Source organism: Prunus persica, chromosome G7, assembly GCF_000346465.2.
Source record: "Prunus persica cultivar Lovell chromosome G7, Prunus_persica_NCBIv2, whole genome shotgun sequence".
In the NCBI taxonomy this organism is placed as follows: domain Eukaryota; kingdom Viridiplantae; phylum Streptophyta; class Magnoliopsida; order Rosales; family Rosaceae; genus Prunus; species Prunus persica.
The window spans coordinates 13,112,448-13,139,144 of NC_034015.1; the positions used below are offsets into that span (position 1 = coordinate 13,112,448).

The following is a 26,697-nucleotide window of genomic DNA, read 5'->3' on the forward strand; positions in this document are numbered from 1 at the left end:
TTAGACTTGAATTAGTTGATTTCGTCAGTTTGATTTAGTCAATTCGAACCGGTTTGGAGGTTTTTCCCCGGAACTTAGGATAGTACGTATTTTAATCAAGGTGGAAGTCCATAAAGAAGTCCTTGTTAAGACAGAAACTTCAGAAAAAGAAAAGAGACAGTATAGAATCGAGTTAGAGGAAGACAGAGTTTAGTTATTGATTTGGATATAAAGAACAGAGTCCAAACTCTTCTGCACTATTTTTTGCAGCTTCACTTCAAGGTGTCAAAAGAACCAAAATGAGATAGAGTCTTAGTAGTGAAATGTTAGAATGAGAGAAAGGTTAGACTGTTAGCAACCAAAATTGCCAGCAGTGCTGAAGGAATGCCATTCCGATTCCTTAATGCTTTGGATGTTGACCTCCTAACTGGAATAGTTTATATTACATATGCTAGTTCCTTCTGCGAGCTAAGGGACTAATATATCATGACGTATCAATTGTTTAGATTCACACTCTAACGACATAATAAGTATTTTATTTTCATATGTTTTGTCAGACATCTTATAAAGATCTCCTTTAGTAGAGTATTCGCCGCGACGCAACGGAAAGATTATTGAAGTATGATCCTCACACAAAATAAGTAACAGTTTTGCTAAGAGGGCTCTCTTTGGTAATGGGGACTGCAGTTAGTCTGATATATATCTCTTTGGCAAAGCCTTTTTGACAAAGAACTAATGCCTAGTTTTCACATTTTTTTCAAACTACAATCTGGTCAATGTAATTATAAGTGCAACCTGATCTAAAAGATTTGTGGGGGGATTGGTATTTGACATAATAAACTAAAACAAGTTGATATGATTCGGCTCTGTACATGACGTTCGATCTTTTTATAAAAGTCAAACTCTTTGATGCGTGATCAAAAATAACCACATACCAAATTACTACAATAAAATAGTATAACCAATGAAATCTTTGACAAGTACAGAATAGCCTAAAAAATGTCGGCCAGACGGACCCCCAGATGAAAACAATTGGTGGTCATGGTAAAATTTTATTTTATTTCGTAACCAAATATTTTTCTTTTTATGCGAAAATTTGAACAAAAGGCATTATACGTACTAAGTTAAAGGAAGTGGACACACTGTTTTAGTGCCTATTTGACATTGTTTATTTAGGAGGCAGACACACAGCACATCAATGCCAATTAACTTAACTCACGTCTATACAGAACAACATTTTATAATTAATTTAGTGTTGTGTATAAATAAACAATATATTGTGAGGAGTATTTAATTAATCATGCTATATTGACCTGTTTGCTATAGTTTTTAAAATTCCAGGAAGCAACAGAGGAATAAAGTTCTTGCACGGAGGAGGATCTTTCACTCAGATAAATCACATCTCTGGGGGACGTTGACCTTCCCATCACCATTACCTTGATGTAGTTCCTCAATAAATAGAAACAAAATATATATTTCAGGGGTTCAAAAAATTAACCCATATTAAAACAAGTAATTAAGATCCCTAAATTGTGTAGTAAAAACCTCACAGTCAGCCTTCAAGAGCAAGTTACCGCACCTCCTTTCTTGTTTGCGGTACTTTCAATTCCCATGTACTTACCCTCTGAAATTTCGACAAGTCATAGCAATTAAGTACGTAACAAACCCCACATCAATTAATTAAATTGATCATACGTGATTGTCATCACAAGAAAATTTTAAATGTTACGGTAACAATTTATGTCTCAATAAAACGTGTTACAGTCACACATACATATATAAAAATGAAATAGTGCTTTCAGTAAATGACATCTCAATCACAACAAACAAACAGCCTGTTTTTTTTTTTTTGGTCGGACAAACAAACAGCCTGTTAGTTGTAAACTTAATGGGATTTTTTTTTAATTTCTTCTTAAAATATTAGAAGCCGGTGCCAATTGCTTAATTCTTATGTCAGTTCTGACCCAAAAAAAATAATTTTCTTATGTCAGTTAATTAATTAAATTAAACCTAAAGTTGACATATTTGTTCATTTAGGGTCGGTATCATCTTTCAATAAGGTAGATGAGTCGCAGTCAAAGTGATTCGTAATAGAGACGGCAAGGTGGTGGGAAATAGATAGGTTACAACCGGAAAAGCCCCACCATGCCTCCGCCCAAGATTATGTGACGCTTTTAGGCAATGGGAAATCATGAATTTTTATAGGATTAGGCTAATATTTTCTATTTATTTTATGGGAAATATATTATAAGTTTTTTTTTAATATAAAAATGTAAATCAAATTTATAAATCAAATAATGTCACATTACAAGCACAAACAACACAAAGAAGTACAAAATATAAATAAATATCAAATTAAACACATTATTTAATTACTTGAGATATGAGTTGAGTAAGTTCCTCAGGAATTAAGTATCAACATTAGATGTATAAGGTGTATCGTTGTTATCTTTACCACTTTTTTGAAGAATGATCTCTCTTTGTCGGTCTATTATCATCATGTGACATGATATCCTAACAAGAAATACTAGACACCAAAAATCATATATGTTAATAAATAATTAAAGTTGCAAAAATAAAACATATATCAATAATTACCAAAAAATTTCACCCAAACCATAAATCATAAAAACTTAACAACAACAATTAAAATTGGAAATTGAATATATATAAAATTAAAAAAACTTAACAAGATTGAAGAACCCACTGAAGATATATTGGTACAATTTTTTAGAGGGGCAGAGCTATTTCTTCTAGGCTCTCAAGGTTCAAATATGACGCTTTGGGTGACTAGAAGAAAAATTATGATATATGCTTCTAATCAAATTTATATAGGTTATGGATTGCATGCTTACTATTTCCTATATACTTCAAGAGTGGGCTCCACTTGCATTTTCATTCCTTTATGTGAAGTAAAAGCATGAGTAATTCATAATCGAAATCCAACTTCTTATTTTGATTTCAATTACAGATTAGTAAACATATGCCATTAAAGAAGCTTTATATGCTCTCCTCAAAGTATACATGTACTCGAAAAAATTATTATGTATGATGGTAATTAACACTGCATGGTGTTACAAGTTGTATGAAAAATTTATCGTTGTATTGTGCTACTCAAAGTGCAAACCATACTATCATAATCATGTTAGACCAAGTCCTACTCTGCCTACGGTTTCAAGAGTTTGTGATTAAGTCAACTTGCTATCCACCAAGAGTTAGTTTTGGTTAAGACTCTTTTAAATATTTCATTCCGTGTAAATCTAAGTGTGCTGTTTCTGTTGTATTGTTTGAATTTCAAATAGCCTTGTAAATAGGGATTTCAGTTCCCTGATGTAATCTTGAATGAAGTATAAATACATGCAGCCCTTACTGATTGGGTATGCAATTGAGATCACACATCCTTCTCTAAGTTTTTCATGGTATCAGAGCCCTAGAAGTCTAATGACACATATCCAAATTTTTTTTTCTCTTTGCTTCCATGGCTGACTCTAGCAACAATGACTCCCCCCCAAACTATCAACACCACTCTCCCAAATTCCACCATGAACCCCTTCTCTTCCTTCACCTCAGTTGTAAACATTAAGCTGGATCGTACCAATTATCCTTTGTGGTTGGCTCAAATCTTACCTATTCTCAGGAGTCGGGACCTGATGGGTTATGTTGATGGAACCATTGTTTGTCCTTCCTAGCAGCTTTCTGGAAGTACAACTACCAATCCTGCTTTTGCTACCTGGGAGGCTCACAATTTAAAGATATTCAGCTGGTCACATGGCTCTCTGACACCGACTGTGATCATGGAAAGGCTCGTAGCCAACAAGAGGACCTCTCGGTGATACCTGGGAGGCTCTTGAGCAACGTTATGTTGTACGTCCCAGAATCGCATCATGTTTTGCGGAATGAACTTATACAACCAAAAAAGGTGATTTGTCGATTGATGATTATCTTGATAAAATGAATGCTATTTCTGATACCATGAAAAACTTAGAGAAGGATGTGTGATCTCAATTGCATACCCAATTAGTAAGGGCTGCATGTATTTATACTTCATTCAAGATTACATCAGGGAACTGAAATCCCTATTTACAAGGCTATTTGAAATTCAAACAATACAACAGAAACAACACACTTAGATTTACACGGAATGAAATATTTAAAAGAGTCTTAACCAAAACTAACTCTTGGTGGATAACAAGTTGACTTAATCACAAACTCTTGAAACCGTAGGCAGAGTAGGACTTGGTCTAACAAATCATAGTTTGTTTACTCCAACAAAAGAGTAGGAGAAAAATGAAAGAAAACGAAAGGCACTCTCTTATAAAATAAAGAGGGAGAAAGATCCTCCAATTTCTTTCATTTGTTTAGCATCTCTTGCTATTTATTTCATTGATAGAATTGTTTAGAGAATCTAAAGTTCTAATTATAGCAACCCTATCAATGTGGTCATCAATTAGGAAACATCTTTTCCATCCTTCATTCTTTTTAAATCTGTTAGTATTGATTTTGTGATTAACATTTCCTAGAGACAAATTATATGAAATGTAGATGGTAAATTAGTTGTGATGGTGGCCATCAAAATTCCAAGATATACTCTGAAGGCTTATATGTCAACCAACGATCACTAAGGTAAATTCTTCATTCAATCATGCATTCCGATTGTGATATTTCAAGCATTATTTCAAACTCACAATCTAATTAACATTTTGATTAAGAAGACTTCTTATTTTAAGAAAGATTAATTTATTTTATAAATTGTTTTCCAGTTTTGAACATTAAAAGTCTTTTTTGATTGGAAATCAATTAGTCTGATTTTGAAAAATTAATCTGTTGATTAGGAACTAATTGATCTTGTTTCCAGCTTTGAAAAGCATTATGAAAAGCAAGGCTTGGTTTTCATTCATTCAACAACTTTCAACAACTAGAGTATTTCTTGAGTTTTCATATTCACAAAAGAAAGTTGTTGTGCTTTGTTGTTCATAAGGATAAATCATCAAGAGTAAGATTATCTTGGTGATTTGTCTTTGCATTCATTTGCACAAGTTACAAGGTTCTCATACCTCCGTTGAGTTTGGATCGATCACGTCAAGAATCAGATTCAACATAAGGAGAGAAGGAGAAATCCCGCTAGAAGTTGAGTTACGAAGAAGTTGGTATGTTGTCTAGAGTGCCTAGGACAAGTTTGTATACTTCTTGTAATTATCGTTCTATAGTGGATTTGTCTTGGACTATCAGGTCCCGTGGATTTTCCCCAAATGTGGGCTTTTACCATGTAAAATACCTTTTGTGTTTTTCTCTGCTTTTACGTTTTGAACTGTACAGAATTGGTACATCGTATATCAATCCCCTTCGCTTGTTTTATTTGTATTATTATGATACTCTTAACTACTCAAAACACAGACTTTACGTTTTTGGTGTTTTAAGCCATCCTATAGGTATTTTCAAAATTAAAAAAAATTCTTGACTATACCAGAGCTACTGTGTGATCCATGATCACGAGGATAAACTTAATTTTAATTATATTTATTGAAGAAATGTACTCGAAAGCAATGCAAACAATATGTAACCCTAGCACCCCACTGAAAAGGACTTGTGCATAATTGAGGTTTTGAACTTAGTACTGCCCTTACCCTATTCGACAATTCCTTAAAGCGTGTTTCTCACCTAATTTCAATTTAATAATAATAAACGAATAAATTATTCCATAAAAACAATTAGGATAATTGGGTGATGTTAACCTGCCTACAGCTATCAAATTATTATATTCAGTGTCTAATAGCATGGATATGGAATATACAAATCAATCAAAATCTGGTTTTAAAAAAATTAATCTACACGTCGAGCCTATCAAATTTAAAGGAAGAAACTTATGAAAATATACGACTGCGACATTCATTTTATCATGACATTGATCTTTCTATTAAAGAAAATATTAGTGGGGTTAAGTTGAGTATGACTCCTTTGTTTTATTAAGACTAGCCCTTTGGCACATGCGTGACACATGTGCTAATTGATTTTTTTTTTCTTTTATTTTTAAAATTAAGAAAAGATAACATGGGTAGTTATCTATATATATAAAGCAAAAGGCAGAGAATGGTGAAACATTCAAAATACCAGAAAATGCCCTTGGTTAATGCAAACATTAAGAATTCAAATTATTAATTAAATGAGAATAATATGGTAAATTCACACTTTTTCATATTTAAAAAAATTAAAAGAAAAAAAAAAGCAGATAATGAATCCTATTTTTATGAACACAACTACCCATTATCTTTTTTTATTCTAAAATAAATTTACTTATTTTTTAAAAAAAACCTTTCGCAAGCGCGTACAGAGAGGCTAGTGTTATATAAAAGTAGGAGTTATTATCTGATTTGTTTTTATTTTATTTTTTTAATATAAAAAAAGTGAATTTACCATATTATTTCCATTTAATTAATAATTTCAATTCTTAATGTTTGAATTAATCAAGGGCATTTTCTGGTATTTTGAATGTTTCACAATTTTCTGCCTTTTGCTATATATAGAGATAACCTATGTAACGTCATGTCCATCTCATTGGCTTGGACCTTCAAGCGTCTTTGAAGGCTACCCCTAAACCTTTTGAGTAGTTTGGTGTTGCTAACTTACAAGGACAGTCTAAGATTCCACTTGTGACTTGTGAGAAGAGGGAACTCATGTTATTCCCCTCCCGATTCGAATCTGATGTGTGCCTTAGTCACCTTAGGCTCTAGATATGCACCATCAAGCTTTATGTGTTATATTGAAAGGGATTGAACTCTCGATGCATTGACATAAGCATTGGAGAGTGAAGAGAAGAAAAGTTTATTAAGCATGCAATAATCTCGCAGGAAAATATTCACTTTGTGATTCTTCAACCTTCGATCTTCTCTCTCTCTTCCTTAATTCCTATAAAAAAGACCGGAGCTAATAGACCACACCCGGGGTGTTGACCAAAGACTCTCCGATGCTTAAATTAGTTTCTCTATAGTGAGAATCGAGTGGCCAGAGCCGTGTGTGGTGGTCAGAGCTGTGTATATATGAAGAGAGGAGAGCTGTGTGGCCGACAGCGGTGGTGTCATCGCCAGTGGCTAGGGAGAGAGAGATAAAGAGTTTTCTCGAGTTTTTCAAGTAGGTTTAGATGTACCTTAAATGATGAATGAAGTTATCTATTTATAGGAGTCTCGAAGTTTAGTTAAAAATAAAACTCTTATTAAGAAGAGTTTATTAGGGTCTAAAACCCTAAAGTTTATTCTTCCTCAAAATTGTAGAGATTGAGTGCAAGTTTATTTAAAAAATTTGAGTGCAACTTCGCATTTTCGAAGTCAAAGCAAGCGTACCAACTATGCAGTCAAACATGAAGTTCCAAAAAAATGGTAATCTCGTAATTAAATGACCGTTGAAGGGCAATCAATAACAAACTCGATTCTTGACTTCAGCTTTGTCTCCTTACCACATTCCTATATAAACCCCAAAATACGAAACCTCTCTTCAGTGTGTGCCCCTAAATATCAGTCACACATGGCGTGCTCCTCCTCCTCCTCCCAACTACCATCGCCATCCACCACCGTCGATGAAACCAGCCCCGCGTCAATCTCCACCGTCCATACGGACATAATCCAGACCCACATCCTCACCCGCCTCGACGGCCCCACGCTTGCCTCCGCCGCCTCCACCTCCTCCCAACTCCACGCCCTCGCTTCCCACCAACCCCTCTGGGACAACATCTGCCACTCCACATGGCCCTCCACTTCAACGCCACGTGTCCGCCAAGTCATCTCCACGTTCCCCGATGGTGCCTTCTCCTTCTTTTCCGACTCCTTCCCGCTCCTCACCAACCTAGACACCGCCGCAACAACTCTCGCGCCGAATCACGATCAGGACCGCCCGTGTGAATTAATCTCATCCGTCGATATCTACCACCGCGACAAGCTCATTCTGAGCAAGGTCGTCGAGACGGAGACCGTGACCGGGTGGTTCCGGTGCTCGCCGTTCCGGATTGACCTGCTGGACCCCAAGGACGTGGTCCCCACCCAAATCAAGTACCCGGCGGGCCGGGAATCCGACACGTGTCGCGACCTCGGGGATGATCTGACCCTCAGCTGGATTCTGATCGACCCGATCGGCCGGCGGGCGATCAACCTCACGAGCCACAGGGCGGTGTCGGTGCAGCGCCACTGGCTGAGCGGGGAGGTGCACGTGCGGTTCGCGTCGATTCTTCCCGGGGAGAAGGGGTCGGCGTCGGAGCACGTGCAGTGCGGGATCTTGGTCACGTGCGGGGAGTCGGAGGGAGGGGAGCTGCAGGTGAGGGAGGTGAGCTTGCAGGTGGAGGACATGGATGGAATGCATTTGAACGGGAGGGAGGGTTTGGTAATTTTGCAGAGGGCGTTGGAGGGCAGAAAGGGAAGAAAGAGGAGCAGGAGAGAAGAGGAGGGAAGAAAAAGATACGAAGAGTATTTGGAGAGGAAGAAGCAAAGGAAAGAGAAGAAGCTGAGGACAGAAGGGACATTAGACACTTTGTGTGTGGCTTTTGGGGTATTGGGGTTTTTCGTCTTTTGGTTATTTATTCTATGCAGATGAAACTCAAATTCTTCTTCTTTTTTTCCTGTTATTTTCTTTCAGCGGTTTAGAAGAAGCATATTGGCAGGAAAATATATATATATATATATATATATATAGAAACAAAAGAAGTGTTCATAGCTTTATTTCTCATAAAGAATATAGTTGTAAAAGGGATGAGGTTGACACTCACACGACACGGTTTATGTTGTATCATGTGGAACGAAATACAAAATGAATCATGTTGTATTTGTGTCTTATTGTGTTTAAGCAAGATATCAGGTATTTAAATTCTATCAATCGAATTATTGTTAGATGTAGATATATTGCGGATCATGTTAGAAAAATATTTTGTATCACGTAAAATAGTAACTTTAAAAGAAATTTAACTAATACACAAAATGAATTATTTTGTATTGTGTCTAAGCAAGATATCATATATTCAAATTCGATGAATTGAATTATTGTTAGATGTAGACTCATCGTGGATTACGTTAGAAAAATATCTCGTGTCACCAAATATAGCAACTTTAAGAGAAACTTCACTAATGCACAAAATAATTATGTTGTATTATGTCCAAGCAAGATACTGTGTGTTCAAATTTGATGAATCATATTATTGTCAGATGTAGATCTATCATGTGGATCATGTCAGAAAAATATCTTGTGTCATAAAAAAATAGTAACATGAAAAGAAATTTCACTAAACTTCACTAATACACAAAATGAATTATGTTGTATTAAGTCCAAGCAAGATATCGTGTACTCAAATTTGATGAATTGTATTATTATTAGATGTAGACTTGTCATGCAGATCATATTAGAAAAATATATTGTGTCACGAAAAAATAGTAACATGAAAAGAAATTTCACTAGTACACAAACTACCAAATCAGGTAAGTTTTTTTTTTTTCTCCTTCTCTATCAATATTCCCAAAAAAGAAAGAAGAAGAAAATGAGATGTGGAGAAACAGGATATCTCACTTGTGAAGCAAAGCATCCGAAGACATCGAAAAAAGGCAAAACGACTCGCTCCGCTAACTAATTAGTAACTACTACCTACTTGGGCATACAATTAAATTGAAAAATGTTGTGTCGAGTCCTAGAAAGTGCCATGACATGAGAGCGTGACTGCCCTTTCTGACGCGACAAGAGGCCACCAAGAAAACCGGTTTTGGGCGGTGGTTGTTAATTCACGGGGAGATGATTTAAGGAAGAGGAGAAGTGGTGAATGAATAGTCTCTCTCATGTCTCATGTGTGTTTTCGGTTTGTGTTTTGGGTTTTTTTTTTTTATAATTTTAATTTTATAATGGAGGCCCTTTTGTTTTTTTTCTTCAGCAAAGCATATTATGTTTTTGTGGGTCTGAATTTGGGTTATTGTTTAGATGGGTCTCCATAGCAGGTAACAGCCCAAGACGTAGGAAGAAAGTTTCATTTTAGGCATGCTGCTCTGCTTCTATTGTTTGTGGCACAAGTGTGTGTAATCAGAGAGAAACTTCCATGTAACGGGTTTATATCCTTCTTCTCTCTGTCTCTCTCATCACATGAGAATGACCCACTTGTTGTATGTGCAATGATATGGCCATTAGTCATGAAAAATGAAATATTTTCTGCACTCTTCATCAAAGCAATGAAATTTCTGTGTATGCATCCAACATAAGGAATTACAAGCATCGAAAAAGGAAGGCAAAAGAAAGAGGAACATGAATAGGGTAAACAAATATTTGAAATGCATGCTTACATAAACAAAAGCAACACATACATGTTCACATATTAGCTAAAAGCCCAACCTTCCATCATTCTTTGTCCTTGCCAAAATGTGTAGTGATTTTGGTATGTTTGCCAAAGTCCCATCAACTCATCCAATGCAAAATTCCATATGTTCTTGCTTTTGTAATACCCTGCTATGCTTCTAAATTGTTTTCGAGAATAGGATAATACAGCAAACTCAGATGAAGTTGATTTTCCTTTCTCCAGGCATTTTCATTCTTCCTGCAAGTGCCTACCAGTAAGTTAAATGTTTATGAAAGTAGATCAGCTGTCCTTTATCGTATCAGGAGGTCCTCTTGCAATTGGCATTCCGCCACCATAATTGGCTTTCGGCTTTGCGTAGTCCACAAAAATCACACGTCCATTCAGTGCCTGCCGGTATTTTAAATCTGTTATTTTGGGATACCTAAGATCAAAAGAATCAAATGGATAAAGGAATACAGAAGACAGGGATGCACCTTTCCATTCATCTCCTCTAGGGCTTTGTGGGCTTCATCTTCTGAAGCAAAGGTCACAAACCCAAATCCTTTTGATCTGTCAGAAACTCTGTCTGTTACAATTTGAGCTGCCAAAGAAAAAAAAAGGGGGTTTAAGCACCAAATGACAGAATTTAATCAGTTCAGAGATAGTTGCCTTAGTATTCTTGCATGTGAAATATCCCACAAATCACCTTCAATCACTTGACCATACTGAGAGAATGCTTCAGATAACCCCTTATCATTGGTGTAAAATGACAGCCCTACAAAATGGAGAGAAAAAGAAATCTACAAAGTGAAAAGAAGAAACAATAATAACCCCCATTGAAAAAGTTAAGAAGATGATAAAAATAACAACTATGAACTCATATGTCATAACATGAAAATTTGGATGAGGGATCAATCTTTTTGCCAGCTTGAGCAAAACTAAAGCAAAAAAAAAAAAAAAAAAAAAAATTCTCAAACAAGCTTTACAGGTCAAATCATACAAGAACAAATTATCTCATGCAGAGAGTACAGAGTCAGAGAAATAAGAAGTCATTCCCATAACTTCTCATAGAATAACACCATGATTGCTACTTAAAATTCACCATTCTGATGAGAAATGTTTGAAGTACATAACGAACTGTTAAATGATATGTTTTCTTATAAACCGTGAGATTAGCTTGAAACAGAGTACGTGTGCGTACTCTGTTTCAATATATAATTTCTTTTTTATTGTGGGTAAATAACACTGAACAAGCATATCTCTATCTCTAACAGGCATTACTTCAAACACTTTGTCAACCTAGTTCAATTAATCATATATCACCACCAACGTTAGCCAAAAGATCATCTTTTTTCTTCTTCTATTGCGTGTTACGTGGAAAAGATAACCCACGTGGATTAATTTCAGTTTTTAGGTATTATATCTAATAAAGAAGAACAGATCATCAGAAATGGTAACAAAGCAGAGAGAGAGAGAGAGTATATTACCACCAACGAAAAGCTTAGTAGTTAATCCCCGGCAAGAGATTAGAAAAGCGGGAGGAATAAGGGAGGAATATGATAAACTAGGGCTTGACCTCACCAGTCTTCTAAGCATCGCCATTACTATGATACTCTGGTTCTGCTACCACTGTTGTCTTACCAGAGAGAAACTAGAGAGAGAGAGAGAGAGAGAGAAGAGGAAGGGGGCGGGGCGGCTGGGGCTTTCTGAAACCAAGTAATTTTAACGTTTACAGGGTTATTGGGTGGGCTGGATCCAATCCAATCCAAGCGACAGAAGAACCTGAAACCAAAAGAAGAAAGCTTTATAAAATCTTATAAACGACGTCGTTTTTATGTTCTCGATTTCGAGAGGCTTATTTATAAAGAAAACTTTACAACATTCGTGCACTTCGAAATTGTAGAGATAGATTAACGACATTCGTGCACATTGCACATCGATATACCATCATCAGACACCATCCACACGAGGGCACCATGCTCAAATTTTATCTTGTGTCTCACGAGAAACACTTACACAGTGCTGTCGCAGTGCAGCACCCTCTCACATCCGGGGTGGGATCACATATCAGCCCACTGTGATAGGGTGCTTCGATGCGGCAGGACTACCGAAGAACTCGTGTCTCATAGTAAGATAGAAAGGATGGCCAGGCTAAGGGAATTAAAAAGGATAAGGAAGAAAAAGGTTATTCATGTATATTCTGTGTACCTGCTACGCAGCAATAAAAGAAATAAAATAAATCCATAATCACAACGTCTTAACATAAGTTTGAATACAACTAATACAACCAAACCTCCTAAAGAACCAAAATTACTCCTCCAAATTAAACATTGGAAATAAAAAGAGCAAAAAAAAACTCAACTAAGTATTACAAACATTAAATTCCAGGGGGAGATACATATGGATTAACAAACAGGCCAAGTGAGTGCCACCCTTGCAACCCTCCCAAGTCAGTAATTCCTCACGAAAGTTGACAAGCTCAGAGCGGAGAGAAGTTTTGGCGGATGTTACCCCTTAGCTGTTGTGCTGCCATTATTCTTGAGGACCAAAGTAGAATAACTATATACAGAACTTATTCTACATGATTTTGTACTCATATCAAATTTGCAGAGGACGACCCCGCTGGTTCCACTAAGTTATCATGTATGGTGCACTTTCAGCAATGCTTGGTATAACATGTCGATGAATTGGTCGTCCTAACAGAATAACCACACACGAGTAAGCTAATAATTGACAAAACTTTACATTGAGGATGCTTATAACGTCGGAGGCCAAATGTACAATACAAGTCAAACATATTATCACTTTAAGATGCATCTATAGTTGATACACTGACTTCCTTTCTTGCTAGAAATTGATAACATATATACACTACTTCATACATTTTTTCAAAGTGACAATAATACCTGAACAAGAGACAAAAGACGAAAATACCTGAACCAGCATCAGCAGTGCTTCGCGAACTTTTTCTCTGTTAATAAGAGGCCCATCATTGGGAGCCAGAGGAGCAGAATTTGGAGTTAAAGATGGTGGGGGCGTCGGTGGTGGAAAGGGTTGAAGCATTGGAGTACCATAAGGGCGTTGCAGATTCAGGGGAGGATGAAGTGCGGCAGCAGTTGGCACAGCTGAAGCAACAGGTGGTATAATCAACGAAGATGAAGAAGCAGGGAGAGGGAAGAAAGAAGAGGGCTTTATAAGATTAGTGACTCGATTGTTGCTGGTGGTTAGATCAGAGGGGACATGCTGGGGGGTTGGCGTAGATGGGACTGAAAGGGAAAGGGGTGGTGGTTGTGGAGTTGGTGCAGGAGGTGAAACAGCACTGGGTGCATAGGAAGACGCTGGAACAGTTCCAGCAGAATGATAGGCCTGTCTTGAATTTGTTGGGTTTGTAGTATTACCTCCAATATTCATAGCTGCCTGCAGTAAGATTAGGGGAAAATATGTTCAGCCCTCATTGGAAACAAGCTACAGCGAGTAAAGAGATACTGAGTAAGGACAACACACAACCCAAAACTACATCAGTCAAGTTTCTTAGAAAACTTCTATCCGGAAAAAGAGAAGAAGAAAGGGTTTTTTACAGAAACATTTTAGCCAAAACACTACTATCTGTAAAAACTAAAGCATCAGAAATAAGCTTTTCTTCATCTCCTGCACCTACTTGTATCTCTAATACTTATAATTCCAATGTCTGTTCTCAAACTTAATCTTAGACCCACACTCTTTCTATTATTGGTATTGCTTCTGAATCATATTTTCATTATCCGGGCCTAAGAAAGAGAAAAACAAAATGTCCTCAAGCTATAAAGAAGTTCAAAGCATTGCTAAGTGTTTGGTATTTTCTAGGACCAATGGATATCTCAGAGGATAAGGATTGGAATTAAGTTCAGTCAACTGCAGAACCAATAGATTTTAGAGAGGGGAAAATAGCTCAGACTTGGGGTGAACTTCATCCAGACATGCCCAGTACCAAACAATGAGTTCTTTAGGCAATGCCTATGAACTAGAGAATTTGGCATTCTTGAAATAAATTTAAAAGCATTTCAACCATAGGATTAAATACATATTTACAGATGATGCATAACGAAAATGAACCACAGTTCTCAACTTCAAAAGTTCTAGATGACACAAAAATAAGCAGATTGCCACCACATTCTCTGGGAAAGCCACTATGCAGAAAATCATACCAGGTAGTTCACAAAGGAAGAATCTTCAGGGGCATCAGTGGCAGTAGAGGCATTCAAAGATGGCTCCAGTGGCCCCTCCATGACCAACATGGATGGGACTGCTTCAAGTTCTTCAAACTCGCTACAATGTAACATTCAGAATGAAAATTAGATGTAACCCAACTAAGGATGCATCTCCTGATATGGCAGAGAAAATGGCATATTATATTCCCAAAAGACAAAGCTTGTAACATAAAAATATTAGAAACTACATGACCTTGATAAGAAAAGAGAAACCATACCAAAGAAGTTATCTAACAGAGAGATATTACCCCTCCTATCAAATTTCCATTTTCGGGAAATATATTATATAAGTTATTTAACATCACACCAATTCATGCAGAAGCTAAATTTATATGGCTAAAATTGGAGAAAATAATTCTGAATCTAACACAGAAAGTAAAAAGAAAACGTATAATGCAATTGGAACTATGACCATTCCAGTTTCAATACTTATACAAGGGGGAAATTGGGGGAATAACCTTTTGCTTGAAGCTACTTTGGACTTTGGAGGAACCTTTGAGTATGCATTAAGGATCCTGTAAAATAAAAAACATTAGAATACAAATTTGTAAATGTGGCTTATTTACATCACCATAGCTGCATGCAGACACTGATCTACGTATCCAGTAATTTCAAATCACCATTTTACTGCTTTAGATCCCATGATATGCTTTGTGTTTGTATGCATATCATATGCATGCATCTGGGACACACGTATATTCTATATGTATAATTCCTAAAGTTGCTAATGTCAAGCTCTTGTAACTGCAACTCTCATGGGCAAGTATTAACCAAAAATAAATAAATCCTTTATGTGGTATTTACCATCAGCCATGTGCAACTGGATGTTTTGAACTCTACAGTAAACTAACAACAAACAGTTTACAAACAAACTGGGAAGTATAAAAAGGATAAGAAAGATATTGCACCTAGTAAAGAGATTTGCAACTTCCTCACATTCACGGGGATTATAAAACCAAATTCCATTAACTTCTTGGGCTGCATTCCTATACAACAAATATGGAACTTGTACTTCATACTCAAAATCTCCCAAGAGATTCTCCACTAGGTTATCTGTACAAGATAAAACCACATATTAATGTAAAATTAATACCTACAAGGGCATATGCATAGTTGTATGTAAATGCATGCACAACATATTTTACTAACATAACTAGAGGAGATATTGTAAGAAGATAGTATGTACACAATTTCCTAATAAGAATATGCTCATAAACAAAAGAGAATGACCTTATGAAAAGAAAAAACACTCATTTTAAAACTATCTAGAAATTTAACCACTTAGTTCCATTTTCTTTTCTGGGATAAGAAACAAAGTTTAGACCCTAGTTCATAGGTTAGACAAGAAGCTAAAAGTAGATTTCTTGTGACAGGCAACCAGTTACCTCTGAACTTTCGCTCTCAAATCATTGTTTCTCTTACTGAATTTATTTTCTATGGCACTTAAAAAACAAGCTCCATCTTTTATCAACTTTGTGACAATTTTGACTTTACATTGATCTATTTCTCAAATTTTCATGAACATGAATATCATGCCACTTTGAAGAGACCAAATATCCCAAGCTTCTCATCAACTGATATGAATCAATCTTGAGAATTATCCATAGATCAGTGACGTGCTTGAACCATAAGTTTCGCTTATTTATATTTTTTGAGGAAGCAGACTAAACCATTTATTTTTACTTCTTATCTTCGCTTAAAAGACTGTCCAAAGAAACATTTAATCACAGCAGAGAAAATGGTAATGATGATTGATACAAACAGTAGCAAACCAGCAAGTCAGATATAGATTTTACCATAGTGGTAAAATGCGCTACAATACTGTGATACCAAATGGAAATCAATAAAGAGCATACCTCAAATATAAACTACAGTGAACAGTGAGAATCGGTACCTGTATTACGCCGATTCATTACAATGAACTGGAACCGTGGTTGAGTATTCCTTAACAATACAATAGTATCAATATTAGGTAAGTCAACCATCTTTATGAATAAACAAAATACTCGTTCCTTGATAATACAACAGTTTAAGACTAGGTGAGCCAATCATCAATATAAATAAACACAACCCATAGAAAAATTCACTCAAAACTTTAAAGGAACAAAATGCAAGCTTACTACCAAAACAGATACAAAACAATCACCCAAAAAAGAATTATTTACCTTTTAACAACAAAGAGAGACCCTTCAACATCCTTGCGACTCTGCAAAAATCCAAACATATTTTGAAAACTATTAGATATTAATGTAACCAGTAGAACAAGTCAACTATTAATTTGGTTTAATTCTGAAAACCCTTGCATCTTCTTATGTTTCACTTAATTTTCTCCGCAACCAAGCGGAGAAGTGAAATACGATTGAGAAACGAACCCATTGATTGCTCTCGATGTTGAATTCGTAGAAGGTTACATGCGCGGCCGTAATCAGAATCTCTTCGATGAAGGGATCGATTCTCTGCAGCACCGTGAGATTGAGCATTTTGGTGCTTTGCTGATCGAGATTTGGCATCAATTTCCCCGTCTGAGACATTTTTGATTGGCGGAGAACAACCTTAAACCCTAGAGGTGATTTCCCTTTGAACTTTCCGTTTTATTTTCCCGGGAAAGTTACAGAAGCTACGGGAATGGAGAGAGAGAGAGAGAGAGAGAGAGAGAGAGAGAGAGAGAGGGTAAGCGTGTGATGGAAGAACAGTGTTCCAATGGAGCTACACAGATTTGCTGCGCTTACTTATTATTGTCAAATTACAATAATGTCCTCACCATCTCGGTTATGTTGTGGGCTTGGAGGCCCATTTTGTCAGACACATGCGGACCATAGTCCAATCCAATGTCTCCAAAAAGACAACGGAAAAAATAAAAATAAAAGTCTAACTTTGTAGATTCTTGTGGTCAACCTATGAAAACCTAGACGGTAGGATTGGATATATGTCGCAAATTAAATCTACTTATATATTTAATGAATATAATTTAATAATTTAATAAATATGTAATTAATTTTTAATTTAAATACTTATTGAAAAAGTGTTAAATCTAATTTTTTAGTTAAGACCACAATCATCGTGCCATTTTATTTGAATGAATTAATTTTGAAAATTATTTTAAATTGGTATTCAAACTTTGAAAACTAAACAAACTCATATCTAATTTTGTGAAAATCATACACCTAAACCCTATCATGGTGCCCTTTTTTTTTTTTTTTTAATTAACTACATAAAACCTTCAGAATTTGGAAAGTCGTTTCAAATTGGTATCTGAACTTCAAAAATCCATATCCAAATTCACAAAAACCTTACACTTAAACCCTTATGTTAGCAACTTTTAAGAATTATGTTAAATACTAATGTTAATACCACACTTTAGTTTTTTTGTGCACTGAATATGATGAGAAAATCAGGACATATATTTGGTAGGAAATTAATGCTGAGATTGTTGATTTTGGGGTTCAAATATCCTCTCTTCTTCTCCACAAAATCCTCAATCAATAGGTCTTGTTTGATATCCTACTAAAAAAAAGAAAAGGAAAATTATGATTCTTTTTAAAAATATGAATTTTCAAATAGTGATTTTAAAATCTAAAAACTTGTTTGGTATTGAACTCCAAATTATTTTTAAGATCTACAAAGATTGAAATTAAAATCAGAAAATCAGAAACCCAAGATTCCCATTTAAAAAAATAGGTCTACTAAACGGATTTTTATGATTTTGAACTTAAAATATGTTTTCGAGTTTATAAAATTAGATCCAAGTAGTATGCCAGACCCTTACTTACCGATACCATCTTTTTTTTTTTTTTTTTCTGTAACAACGTAGGGTTCAGATTGTTGTTTTTTTTTTCTTTTTCCAAATACAATAAGAAAAATAAATAAATAGAACTGATTATATATTGAATGATTTTAATTGTTTAGGATTCTCAAACAAACAAAAAAGCCTAAATCCAAGGAAGCTGCTGGTTCTATGTTTAATTAGAGGCCTCATTGAAGTGTAGCACAAGAAACAAACTCTATCACTTGGGTTCTGAAAGCTCCATCAGTTGAAGATGAAGAAGAAACCGGTGCAAGTCTATATCACTTCGGTTCTGAAAGCATGCCGCCGGAGGAACTATCTCGATGCCGTTGGCAATACTTCTACTTCTCCTGCTCCTGCAACTCGAACAACTCTTATAATGGCGCCTCTATCCGACAGCTCCATGGCCAACAAGCTCTACCGCTCCCGCGGCAACCCCTGCCTTGATCTGTTTTACAACGCCAAACGACACGACGCCTACCCCGTTCATTCCCTCCAGTATCTGAACCAACTGCTGCCGGCGGCATGGGCCCACAATCCCACAACCACCATCAAGCTCATCTGCAACCTACTAGACCACCGTCCTCCCCGTTGCAAAAACTACAAAAAGGGTTTCGACTCGGCGGCGTTTTGGCTCCACCACAACCACCCCAAGACCCTGGCCTGCAACCTCCCGTCCATCACCGGCTCCTTCGGCAGTTTAGAAACCGCTCTGGATATTCTATCCCTGATCCTACAACGCCATGACCGCCGCCTCCATCTCTCTGTCCACTCAGAGGACAGAACAACCACCGGAGTCCCTCGGAGCGGACAGAAGTTCCTCGCCTACCTCGACAGGTACCAGAGCGACCCAGATTATCGGTTCTTACACGACCGCGTTTCGGATCTTTTCGCAGATTGCTTGAAGTTCGACATACAAAACTTCAACAAACACCATCAGCAACAGCAGCAGAGTATCAATGACGGCGATGAGGGTGAGACGTCTGCTGAGTGCTTGGAGATAACCTCGGCAGCGAAGCTGTGTCCTGACTTCGACTCCCCCTTCAACCGCGCCACCTTGCTCTGCGAGAGCATCGCCAATAAGGTTTTCCCGCGAGAATCGTACCCGGAGTACCAAGGCATTGAGGAGGCGGATTACGCCTACAGAGTCCGGCAGCGGCTGAGGGAGGAGGTTTTGGTGCCCTTGGGGAAGGCCTTGATGCCCCCCAACTATTCCACACTTGTCAACCGGTGGGGTTATAATCCGAAGCCCGAGCCGGAACCCGAGCCCGAGCCAGAGCCCGAGCCCGAGCCCGAGCCCGAGACCTATGCGGTGGAGAAGTATTTGGAGAAAGTGAAAGCAGCAGCCGCCGCCGGCGAGTCGAAGATTAAGGCTTGTGCTTTGCTTCCACATCACATAGCACGTTATGTGAAGAAGGAGGATTTCGGCGAAGTGGCCGAGCTTCAGTGGAAGGCAATGGTGGAGCACATGAAAAAGCAGGGTAAGTTCAAAAACTGCTTGGCTGTATATGACAACTGGTTAAGCTTAAAGGCAGACTGCGGAGATAAAAAAGTGGCGAGGGGGGCGGCTTTGGCAGTGATGATCTCCGAGCTGAGTGAAGAGCCATGGAAAGGAAAGTTGATGAATTGCAGTGTAAATACGCGGCTGCATTCGTTAAAAGGCCTCGATAATCTCAAGGCCAAGCTGGAGTTGGCGGGGAGGATGGAGATGGAGTACGAGGAGCGGGGGGTTGATTTTGAGAAGGTGTTTGATTTGGTTTTGGAGGTTGCAGTGAAGAATGATTTGAAGCCGGAGCAGATGATCAGGAGGGTGGTCGTGTTCTCTAGCGAGAATGACTTTGATGGGTGCTGGAAGACAGAGTATGAGGAGATACAGAGAAAGTTCAAGGACAAAGGGTACGGCGATGTGGTGCCACAGACTGTGTTTTGGAATTTGAGAAGGTGTTCGACTGATGCAGATGTAGCTCATGCACAGTTGGAAGGGCTGGAGATGTTGAGTGGCTTCAATGACAATTTGGTCAGGTCCTTCTTGGACAATGACGGCAAAATTAAATTTGGCCCTTACCATGTCATCATGGAAACAGCCATCTCTTACCCCAGATATAAAAATCTAGTGGTTGTGGACTAAATCTCTGATGATCATCATCATGGTATGTTTTAATTTAGTTGCTTCATATAGATTAGACCAGCTAGACTTAGTTTGTGTGAATTGGGTAGAGGTGTCACCGGTGCCCCTGATTTTATTCAAGACATCCTTATAGTAAAGTTTCGTGCCGCCCATTTTCGAGGACCTTATAGAAGTTCGAAAATTCAGTTCTTCTGGAGGAGACTTTGGAGAATTGGAATAAAACTAATGGCAATTGATGTTTAATGTTTAATATAAGTTGAAAATTGAAGAGACGAGGAAAAGAAAAACCAGTTGACAAAAGGATGCTTGTAGAGAAAGAACAGTAAATTCAATTACAATATTTTTTCCACTTGCATTAGACAAAGTAAATTACATGAACTACAACCAAATTCACACAACAATTGAAAAAGCACTTATGCAGAAAAGCACCAAAACAGAATCACAAACAGCGTTCACAGTCATTTTTGAAGAGCTTTTCCCCTTCCATATCTTGTCTCAATGCTTTCGGAGAGCCACAGCAGACAGCAGAATCAAGAACATGAAGGTAACAACAGTAACAAACGAAGCCACCACAGCCCCGCTGACTGTCTGACAGAAATCACCAAACTGGTTGCAGATGGCAAGCCAATTGGAGCTTGAGTTGCCATTGTGAGCCAAGTAGACTATGGCAGTTGCAGCCCCAGCAGCAGAAGTGGCCAGGGTGAGTGCCACCTGTCATGATCATCATAAGTATTATTATACACAGATTAATTAAATTAATTAATGAGGATTTAAGTATGATTGTGAGGTTAATGAATATTACAACGTCAAGGATGAGGAGCAAGAGCCTTATTCCACTTGCATGGGGACGAACAATGGAGACTATGGAGAAGGGAACTGAGAGCACCAAGTAGCCAGCCACAAGCGACATTGCTATGAGGAAAAACCTGCATTGCATGCATGAGTGTGTTAGATAATAGATAGGTATGTTATGTCGCTAAATTGTCAATCTGGCATCACAGATAGAAACAATTGTTCATCGAATTAATAGTTCAGATTGACAGTCTAACAACGTCACATGCAAATAATGGTTCAGATTGATAGTCTAACAATGTAAAATGCAAGATTGTAAAGAGAGGTTGAAAGTGCATACTGGAAACTGGGCATGTCGTCATAGCTAGCTTCAAACTGGAAGAACTGGGTGAAGAAAGGAAGGTTTTGATCACTTGTTCCCATGGTGGCTGCAGCAGCCAGAGCAGCCACTATAGCACCAATCCTCAAAACCAAGTCAATTATGGCCATCCCTCTCCTCATCCCTCCCTTCTCTTGCCTTGCAGGGACTGTCAGAATTGCCCCTTTTCCTTTCGATGCGGCGCCACCGCTGGCCTCATGATGGGGAACATCAATGGTAGTTGAGTCACCGCTCTTCATTTTAGCTAAGAGAGAAACAGGCAAAAGAAATAAGCTAAAAGACTTTGGAGATGAGAATTGCTGAATGGGAGAGACTCAGAAGCTTGTGATGAAAACTGCTTAACATGAGAGGCTTTATATAGTGCAGCAAATTATAAGAGATTAGTATATTAAAATTGGCCATAATACAAATTAATTTGTTATTTAATCAGCTAATGGGAGGCAAAGGAGAGTTGTTGATATGACTTTTTGTTCATACAGCAAGTGAAGAGGTTTTATCTGGCAGATGGATCAAGTAGTAACCACTTCAATATTAAATTTTTTTTTTCACAAAAATAAATTAAAATAAAATAATATGTTGTTAAAAGGAGGAGTGGATGGAAAAGTTTGATGATGCATACCATTTGGACTTTCAGCTTTTGATGATATAATGCAGAAGAGGGAAGTTGGATTCTATTAAAAGAGTAATAAAATTTAAAAAGTCAAAAGGGCTTCCTAACTAAGAAACTTTATTCTCTTTAATCACTCAACTAAACCACAGCTAGGGCTCCCTAACCCAACAATGAAAAGTGGTGTTTATTTATTTTTGGTTTGAGATAAGTGTTGTTTCTATCATTGTTAAGTGTAAACCACATTATTTGCATACACTTTAAGGTTGTCCAGTTTACCAATATTGTTTTTCCTTTGCATGGATAGCCACATAATATATGTACTCTTTAATTGCCGAGCTCATGTTATGCTGCTGTGTTCCGAAAATTTTTGAAAAAAAAAAGAACAATAGCCCATTGTCTTTGCAATCTCTCTCGTCACGTGATAAATGAAGTTTATCTCGGTTACAAGAATTCGGGGCCCACCTGGCCCCACAGAATGTGTTGTGAGCGTAACATGCTTGCAATGAGGAAACGGGAAAAGAAAAAGAAAGATTGTTCAAACACTCTAAAAATTTCAACAACTTAGTTCCTTGAAGCTGCTTTTAACCGCACTTGAAAGCAGAAGCAACATATGGCGAGGACAGGCCATGTTTAGCAACAACAAAAATAAATAAATTTGCATCTCTAGGTGAAGAATGCGTCCTTGATCTTGCTTCTTTCATTTGGTCTTGTTATTGAAGAAATTGTTTATGGGCAACACCCCCAGGCTCGATCGCAAGATAAAAGCAAATACAAAAGGACGTGCCTTCCCTAACCTTGGGGCACGATACAGCAAAATTTAATAGAAAATAATAGTTACATTGGTAAAAGATGAATTGGACAAAACTGGGTCAAACAAACTACTGAAGTAAGCTAGACAAAGGGCTTGGCAAGCTCATTTACTTAAGTTACTATATGCTCCATCCACGCTCAGCAAGTGCCATCTTCACCCGACTGGCGGCCTCTGCTGTGTCATTGAGTGGTGTATAGCTCCAAGACTTGAACATCTACGGAAACAAAAACAGAAAAAGGAAAAGAAAAAAAAACCTCATATTAATAACCGAAGGTAAACTTTGTTAAGAAAAACCACCCTCCTCTTCAAAGAGAGCCTCTTACATCCTTTCTTTCCTCATTTACTAACCAAAAGAGTAAGGAATGGCCAAAAATTATTTCACAACAAAACACTATCATTCTACAACAGTATGTCGACAGACTTACGTCTTCTTTACCAGTGAATGGTCGAACCACTCCTCGTTCCTGCAGGGAGTTCTGGAAGTCTGCAAACTTCCACGTACAGTGTTCAGCACCGATCACATAAACAGGTTTGCTGAAGTGAAAATTATGAATTTTTAGAAACACACAATCCCATACCAAAGAAAGGAATATTTAAAACAACTGTAAATAAGTGACCCTAAATTTCTCCTTTTCAAAAAAAGAAAAGAAAAAGTGACCTTCATTATCATCATACTTGGAACATACCCGGTACTGCAAGCCTCACTCAACATACTGACTGAATCCGCTGTGATGACAAAAGCATCCGCACAGGCTAAATGGCCCATGTGTGGATTACAACCTAAGCAGTATTACATAAAAAATAAAATAAAAAATATCAATATTTCCCCTCTTCTGTACACACATAACATAGATACATAAATAGATGCATGTATTCTAAGAATAAGGCAACTAAGTACCTTCACCATCCCAAATGTAGACTTTTGGATTAGTACCGAATTCTTTCATCAAAATTCTGGACAACTGTTGAAAACGTGTACCAGAGAAAGTAAGTATGCGTCCATAAAGCCTCTAAAGGATCTACTCTCAAAGGAGCACTAGTACCTTCTCAGGAGTTCTCCTAGAGAAAGATATTCTCACACATCCACAGCTCCAAAGAACATTCTGCAGCATAGCTGCTAACCTTTTCCCAAGATCGACACCATATGAACAGTTTCCTATGAAAACAATACGGATGCATTTTGATTATCTTTTAAATAAAAGACATACAGGGAGAAACAGCTTGACCAATGTAAAAATACAAGAGAGGTTCAAAATGTAATTTTAACAAACCCATAACTCTTGAGCTACTGACATAGCAACGCCAGATCACAAGTATGAAAGATAGCTGTACTCAATAAAACAGTACAGCACTAAAAAATGTGATTTCCTAGCAATGTCAGGATTTATATAATCAAACTAAACATTACAGAATGACTTTTGCTGGTAATCCTGTAAGCAATTCCGTAAAACGAAAAAGCAAATAAAAGGCAACCACAACATTAAAAATGATATAAATCCATCACAGTCATCCCCTTATAAAGATGACAACATGAAAATCATGATGGATTCTTAGACGAAAAATATTACTTGCAGGGCCTCCAATATTAACCACAAGCAAAGGTCTCGGAAGTGGTGCTAATTCAGCATGCCAGGCAGATGCAGCATTCCTAAGTGCAGTGAAATCCGCCTGATGAAGTGCTCCCACTGTGAGAACCTGAAACTCATAGAAGTGAACCTGTCAACACAATTATTCTAGAAAGGCATTTGTACAGATCCTATTCAACCAAAATACTCACCACATTACTGCCAGGTGGTTCACGTGGGGTAATCCACCTCCGCAGAAACCAAGGGATTTGTCCCTGTCCCTCTGGAGTCAAGGGGTAATAATCATGGAGAGGAGTTATCACCAAATCAAACCTATTCAGATGCGACCTTGGATGTTGTATCTGAAACATGTTTCCAAAGAGAACTAATAAAATCAGATAATCTAGACCTGCAGTATTTGCATGTGTCAGTTCATTACAATCAAATTACATAGCGATCCACAGAAAAACATAATATGATGCCATTAATATCAAAAAATCAATTTTTAGCTAAACATATGATAAATAAATAAGCAAAAAACTTATTTTTTTTAAAAGCAGAAAATATAATCAAAGATATGTGCTTCTTAAGCAGAAAACGGATAACTTCATGGTGTGTAAAATTTATGCAACAACATCATATGCTTCCATTTTATCTAAACCAGACAGTTTCTGAATATCTTTCCGATAAAGCAAAACTGAATCTCCAAATTCTTATGAGAATTGTGACAGCTCAATAACATGAACAGCAGTAAGGAAAAAAAAAAAAAAGAGAGGGAGAGGATGGTTAGGCCATCTTCATGAATGACGATACTTGCATATCACCAGAGTTCATTCAAATGCACACAGGAAAGAAAAAACACAAATTGTATATAAACTGCCGTAGTGCCTCACTTTGTATATCAGTGTATTTTTTAATAAGAGTATCAGTATTAAGTATTTACCAGCCAAACATATGCAGCTCTTTTTAGGGGGGAAGTGAAATTTAACCTGGACAACAAAAACATTTTCTGGAGCTAAATGTTTTATGGCGCTTGAAACAGGAATGGTATCCCGGCCAGATGCAACCACCAGCAACGGGCCGTCTCTGGAGAGAACATGAAGCATGCATGTAGATATATTTTTTTTACTAATAAAGAAATTACCAAACAAAATTTGAAATAATTCAAAAACCCCTGCATTAAGACTAAAGTAACATCATATATGTTGTATAAGCTTGTGAGGATGATGAACACGAAGCACAAACAATGGAACCCACGTATCTAACTAAAAGATTTAATCATTGAAAAATAGAAAGGAAGTAGCAACATACGTGTCAAATGTTTGACGAGCCATTTCTGCAATCTGCTTTGCATCAGCTTCCAAAACATCAGGATGAGAGGCCTGAGCTAGAACCATTTTCAGCAGAAAAATGAACTATTAGTTCAAGTTGTTCAACCTTCTTCCCTTCAACTATGAAATCTAAGTGGGCCCCACATAAAATAAAGTACAGTAGAGATAACTTGTTGACAGAATTCACATTGCAAGGCAGCATGAAGGACTAAAACAATACAAGTACGAGTACCTGTTCTTTCAGCAGGAAGAGGCATGACTTTTCTATGGAGAGAAAGTGGAAGCCAGTGAAGCCACTCATTAATTCCTCCTCTTGGCCGAGTAACACGCTGCACAATCATTAATCAATCAATTAAACCAACCAAAAACAACGCTCAGAACCAAGCTAAAACAATATCAAGAGTTTTTTTTGTTTTCTCTTTACAAAAAGATTAAAAATTTATACTCACGTAGACGGATTGACGACCCCAGAGGCCCAGAGCACGAACCAAACCAATGCTCTGATTCTCTGCACCCGCGAACCCATTTCCGATCACAACAGCTCTTCTGATTCTACTAGCTCGGTGGACCCCACCTTGGAACATCTCCGCCATGCCTAAAAGCCCAAGGGCTTCAAATCTCTTCAGTCATCATTTCATTTCTCTTCTAGTCTCCTCTTCCTCTTTTGCTGCTTGTTCGTCCAAAACCCCACGAAGCCTTAAACCACGAGTTTGAAACAAACGACAGGTCGTATCGGAGTAACGACATGTCGTGCTTTCTGGGTGTCTGGGTTTATTTACGGGA

The 26,697-nt window shown here is 37.5% G+C and overlaps 6 protein-coding genes across 9 annotated transcripts; 2 read left to right on the top strand and 4 right to left on the bottom strand.

The window, feature by feature from the left end:
- Positions 7,284-8,830, top strand: LOC18770821 (probable F-box protein At2g36090). Its single transcript, XM_007203306.2, has one exon. It carries the CDS (start codon positions 7,366-7,368, stop codon positions 8,551-8,553), a length of 1,188 nt encoding a protein of 395 aa, XP_007203368.2. The 5' UTR covers positions 7,284-7,365; the 3' UTR covers positions 8,554-8,830.
- LOC18770401 (glycine-rich RNA-binding protein 4, mitochondrial) lies at positions 10,140-12,042 on the bottom strand. Its single transcript, XM_007203740.2, has 4 exons — positions 11,755-12,042; positions 10,974-11,042; positions 10,762-10,868; positions 10,140-10,675 (listed from the first exon to the last, which is right to left on the bottom strand). The coding sequence occupies exons 1-4, from the start codon at positions 11,867-11,869 to the stop codon at positions 10,568-10,570; spliced, it is 399 nt and encodes a 132-aa protein (XP_007203802.1). The 5' UTR covers positions 11,870-12,042; the 3' UTR covers positions 10,140-10,567.
- On the bottom strand, positions 12,442-17,221 carry LOC18770832 (mRNA-decapping enzyme-like protein). Its single transcript, XM_007204315.2, has 8 exons — positions 16,887-17,221; positions 16,680-16,720; positions 16,409-16,458; positions 15,423-15,567; positions 14,973-15,029; positions 14,452-14,572; positions 13,202-13,684; positions 12,442-12,963 (listed from the first exon to the last, which is right to left on the bottom strand). The coding sequence occupies exons 1-8, from the start codon at positions 17,043-17,045 to the stop codon at positions 12,907-12,909; spliced, it is 1,113 nt and encodes a 370-aa protein (XP_007204377.1). The 5' UTR covers positions 17,046-17,221; the 3' UTR covers positions 12,442-12,906.
- On the top strand, positions 18,390-20,426 carry LOC18771392. The gene has a single exon (XM_020568983.1). It carries the CDS (start codon positions 18,552-18,554, stop codon positions 20,424-20,426), a length of 1,875 nt encoding a protein of 624 aa, XP_020424572.1. The 5' UTR covers positions 18,390-18,551.
- On the bottom strand, positions 20,705-21,917 carry LOC18771535 (casparian strip membrane protein 1). The gene is made up of 3 exons (XM_007203098.2): positions 21,559-21,917; positions 21,229-21,352; positions 20,705-21,137 (listed from the first exon to the last, which is right to left on the bottom strand). Exons 1-3 carry the CDS (start codon positions 21,834-21,836, stop codon positions 20,922-20,924), a joined length of 618 nt encoding a protein of 205 aa, XP_007203160.1. The 5' UTR covers positions 21,837-21,917; the 3' UTR covers positions 20,705-20,921.
- On the bottom strand, positions 22,854-26,617 carry LOC18770193 (mitochondrial fission protein ELM1). Of its 4 annotated transcripts, none has more exons than XM_020567636.1 (11): positions 26,364-26,617; positions 26,147-26,243; positions 25,895-25,965; positions 25,573-25,669; positions 24,796-24,945; positions 24,587-24,713; positions 24,062-24,174; positions 23,917-23,980; positions 23,705-23,798; positions 23,444-23,552; positions 22,854-23,232 (listed from the first exon to the last, which is right to left on the bottom strand). In XM_020567636.1, the coding sequence occupies exons 1-11, from the start codon at positions 26,438-26,440 to the stop codon at positions 23,137-23,139; spliced, it is 1,095 nt and encodes a 364-aa protein (XP_020423225.1). In that variant the 5' UTR covers positions 26,441-26,617; the 3' UTR covers positions 22,854-23,136. The 4 variants fall into 4 exon arrangements, with proteins under 4 accessions (XP_020423225.1, XP_020423226.1, XP_007204128.1 ...); XM_020567637.1 differs by having other exon boundaries at positions 23,455-23,552; positions 25,895-25,970; XM_007204066.2 differs by having other exon boundaries at positions 25,895-25,970.

Bases quoted from the DNA above. Each gene is read 5' to 3' on its own strand.
- LOC18770821 (XM_007203306.2), top strand. From the start codon at position 7,366: ATGACCGTTGAAGGGCAATCAATAACAAACTCGATTCTTGACTTCAGC.
- LOC18770401 (XM_007203740.2), bottom strand. From the start codon at position 11,869: ATGGCGATGCTTAGAAGACTGGTGAGGTCAAGCCCTAGTTTATCATAT. The intron at 11,043-11,754 runs GTAATATACTCT...TCCATTTTGTAG, and splicing joins TACTAAGCTTTTCGTTGGTG to GGCTGTCATTTTACACCAAT. The intron at 10,869-10,973 runs GTGATTTGTGGG...TTTCTTTGGCAG, and splicing joins GTATGGTCAAGTGATTGAAG to CTCAAATTGTAACAGACAGA.
- LOC18770832 (XM_007204315.2), bottom strand. From the start codon at position 17,045: ATGTCTCAGACGGGGAAATTGATGCCAAATCTCGATCAGCAAAGCACC. The intron at 13,685-14,451 runs GTATGATTTTCT...ATCTTACTGCAG, and splicing joins CTTCCTTTGTGAACTACCTG to GCAGCTATGAATATTGGAGG. The intron at 12,964-13,201 runs GTATTTTCGTCT...TTATTCTGTTAG, and splicing joins CACTGCTGATGCTGGTTCAG to GACGACCAATTCATCGACAT.
- LOC18771392 (XM_020568983.1), top strand. From the start codon at position 18,552: ATGAAGAAGAAACCGGTGCAAGTCTATATCACTTCGGTTCTGAAAGCA.
- LOC18771535 (XM_007203098.2), bottom strand. From the start codon at position 21,836: ATGAAGAGCGGTGACTCAACTACCATTGATGTTCCCCATCATGAGGCC. The intron at 21,353-21,558 runs GTATGCACTTTC...CATGCAATGCAG, and splicing joins GACGACATGCCCAGTTTCCA to GTTTTTCCTCATAGCAATGT. The intron at 21,138-21,228 runs GTAATATTCATT...TGATCATGACAG, and splicing joins TGCTCCTCATCCTTGACGTT to GTGGCACTCACCCTGGCCAC.
- LOC18770193 (XM_007204066.2), bottom strand. From the start codon at position 26,507: ATGGCGGAGATGTTCCAAGGTGGGGTCCACCGAGCTAGTAGAATCAGA. The intron at 25,971-26,146 runs GTACTCGTACTT...AAATGGTTCTAG, and splicing joins TCTTCCTGCTGAAAGAACAG to CTCAGGCCTCTCATCCTGAT. The intron at 24,175-24,586 runs GTAATATTTTTC...TTGTTTTCATAG, and splicing joins TAATATTGGAGGCCCTGCAA to GAAACTGTTCATATGGTGTC.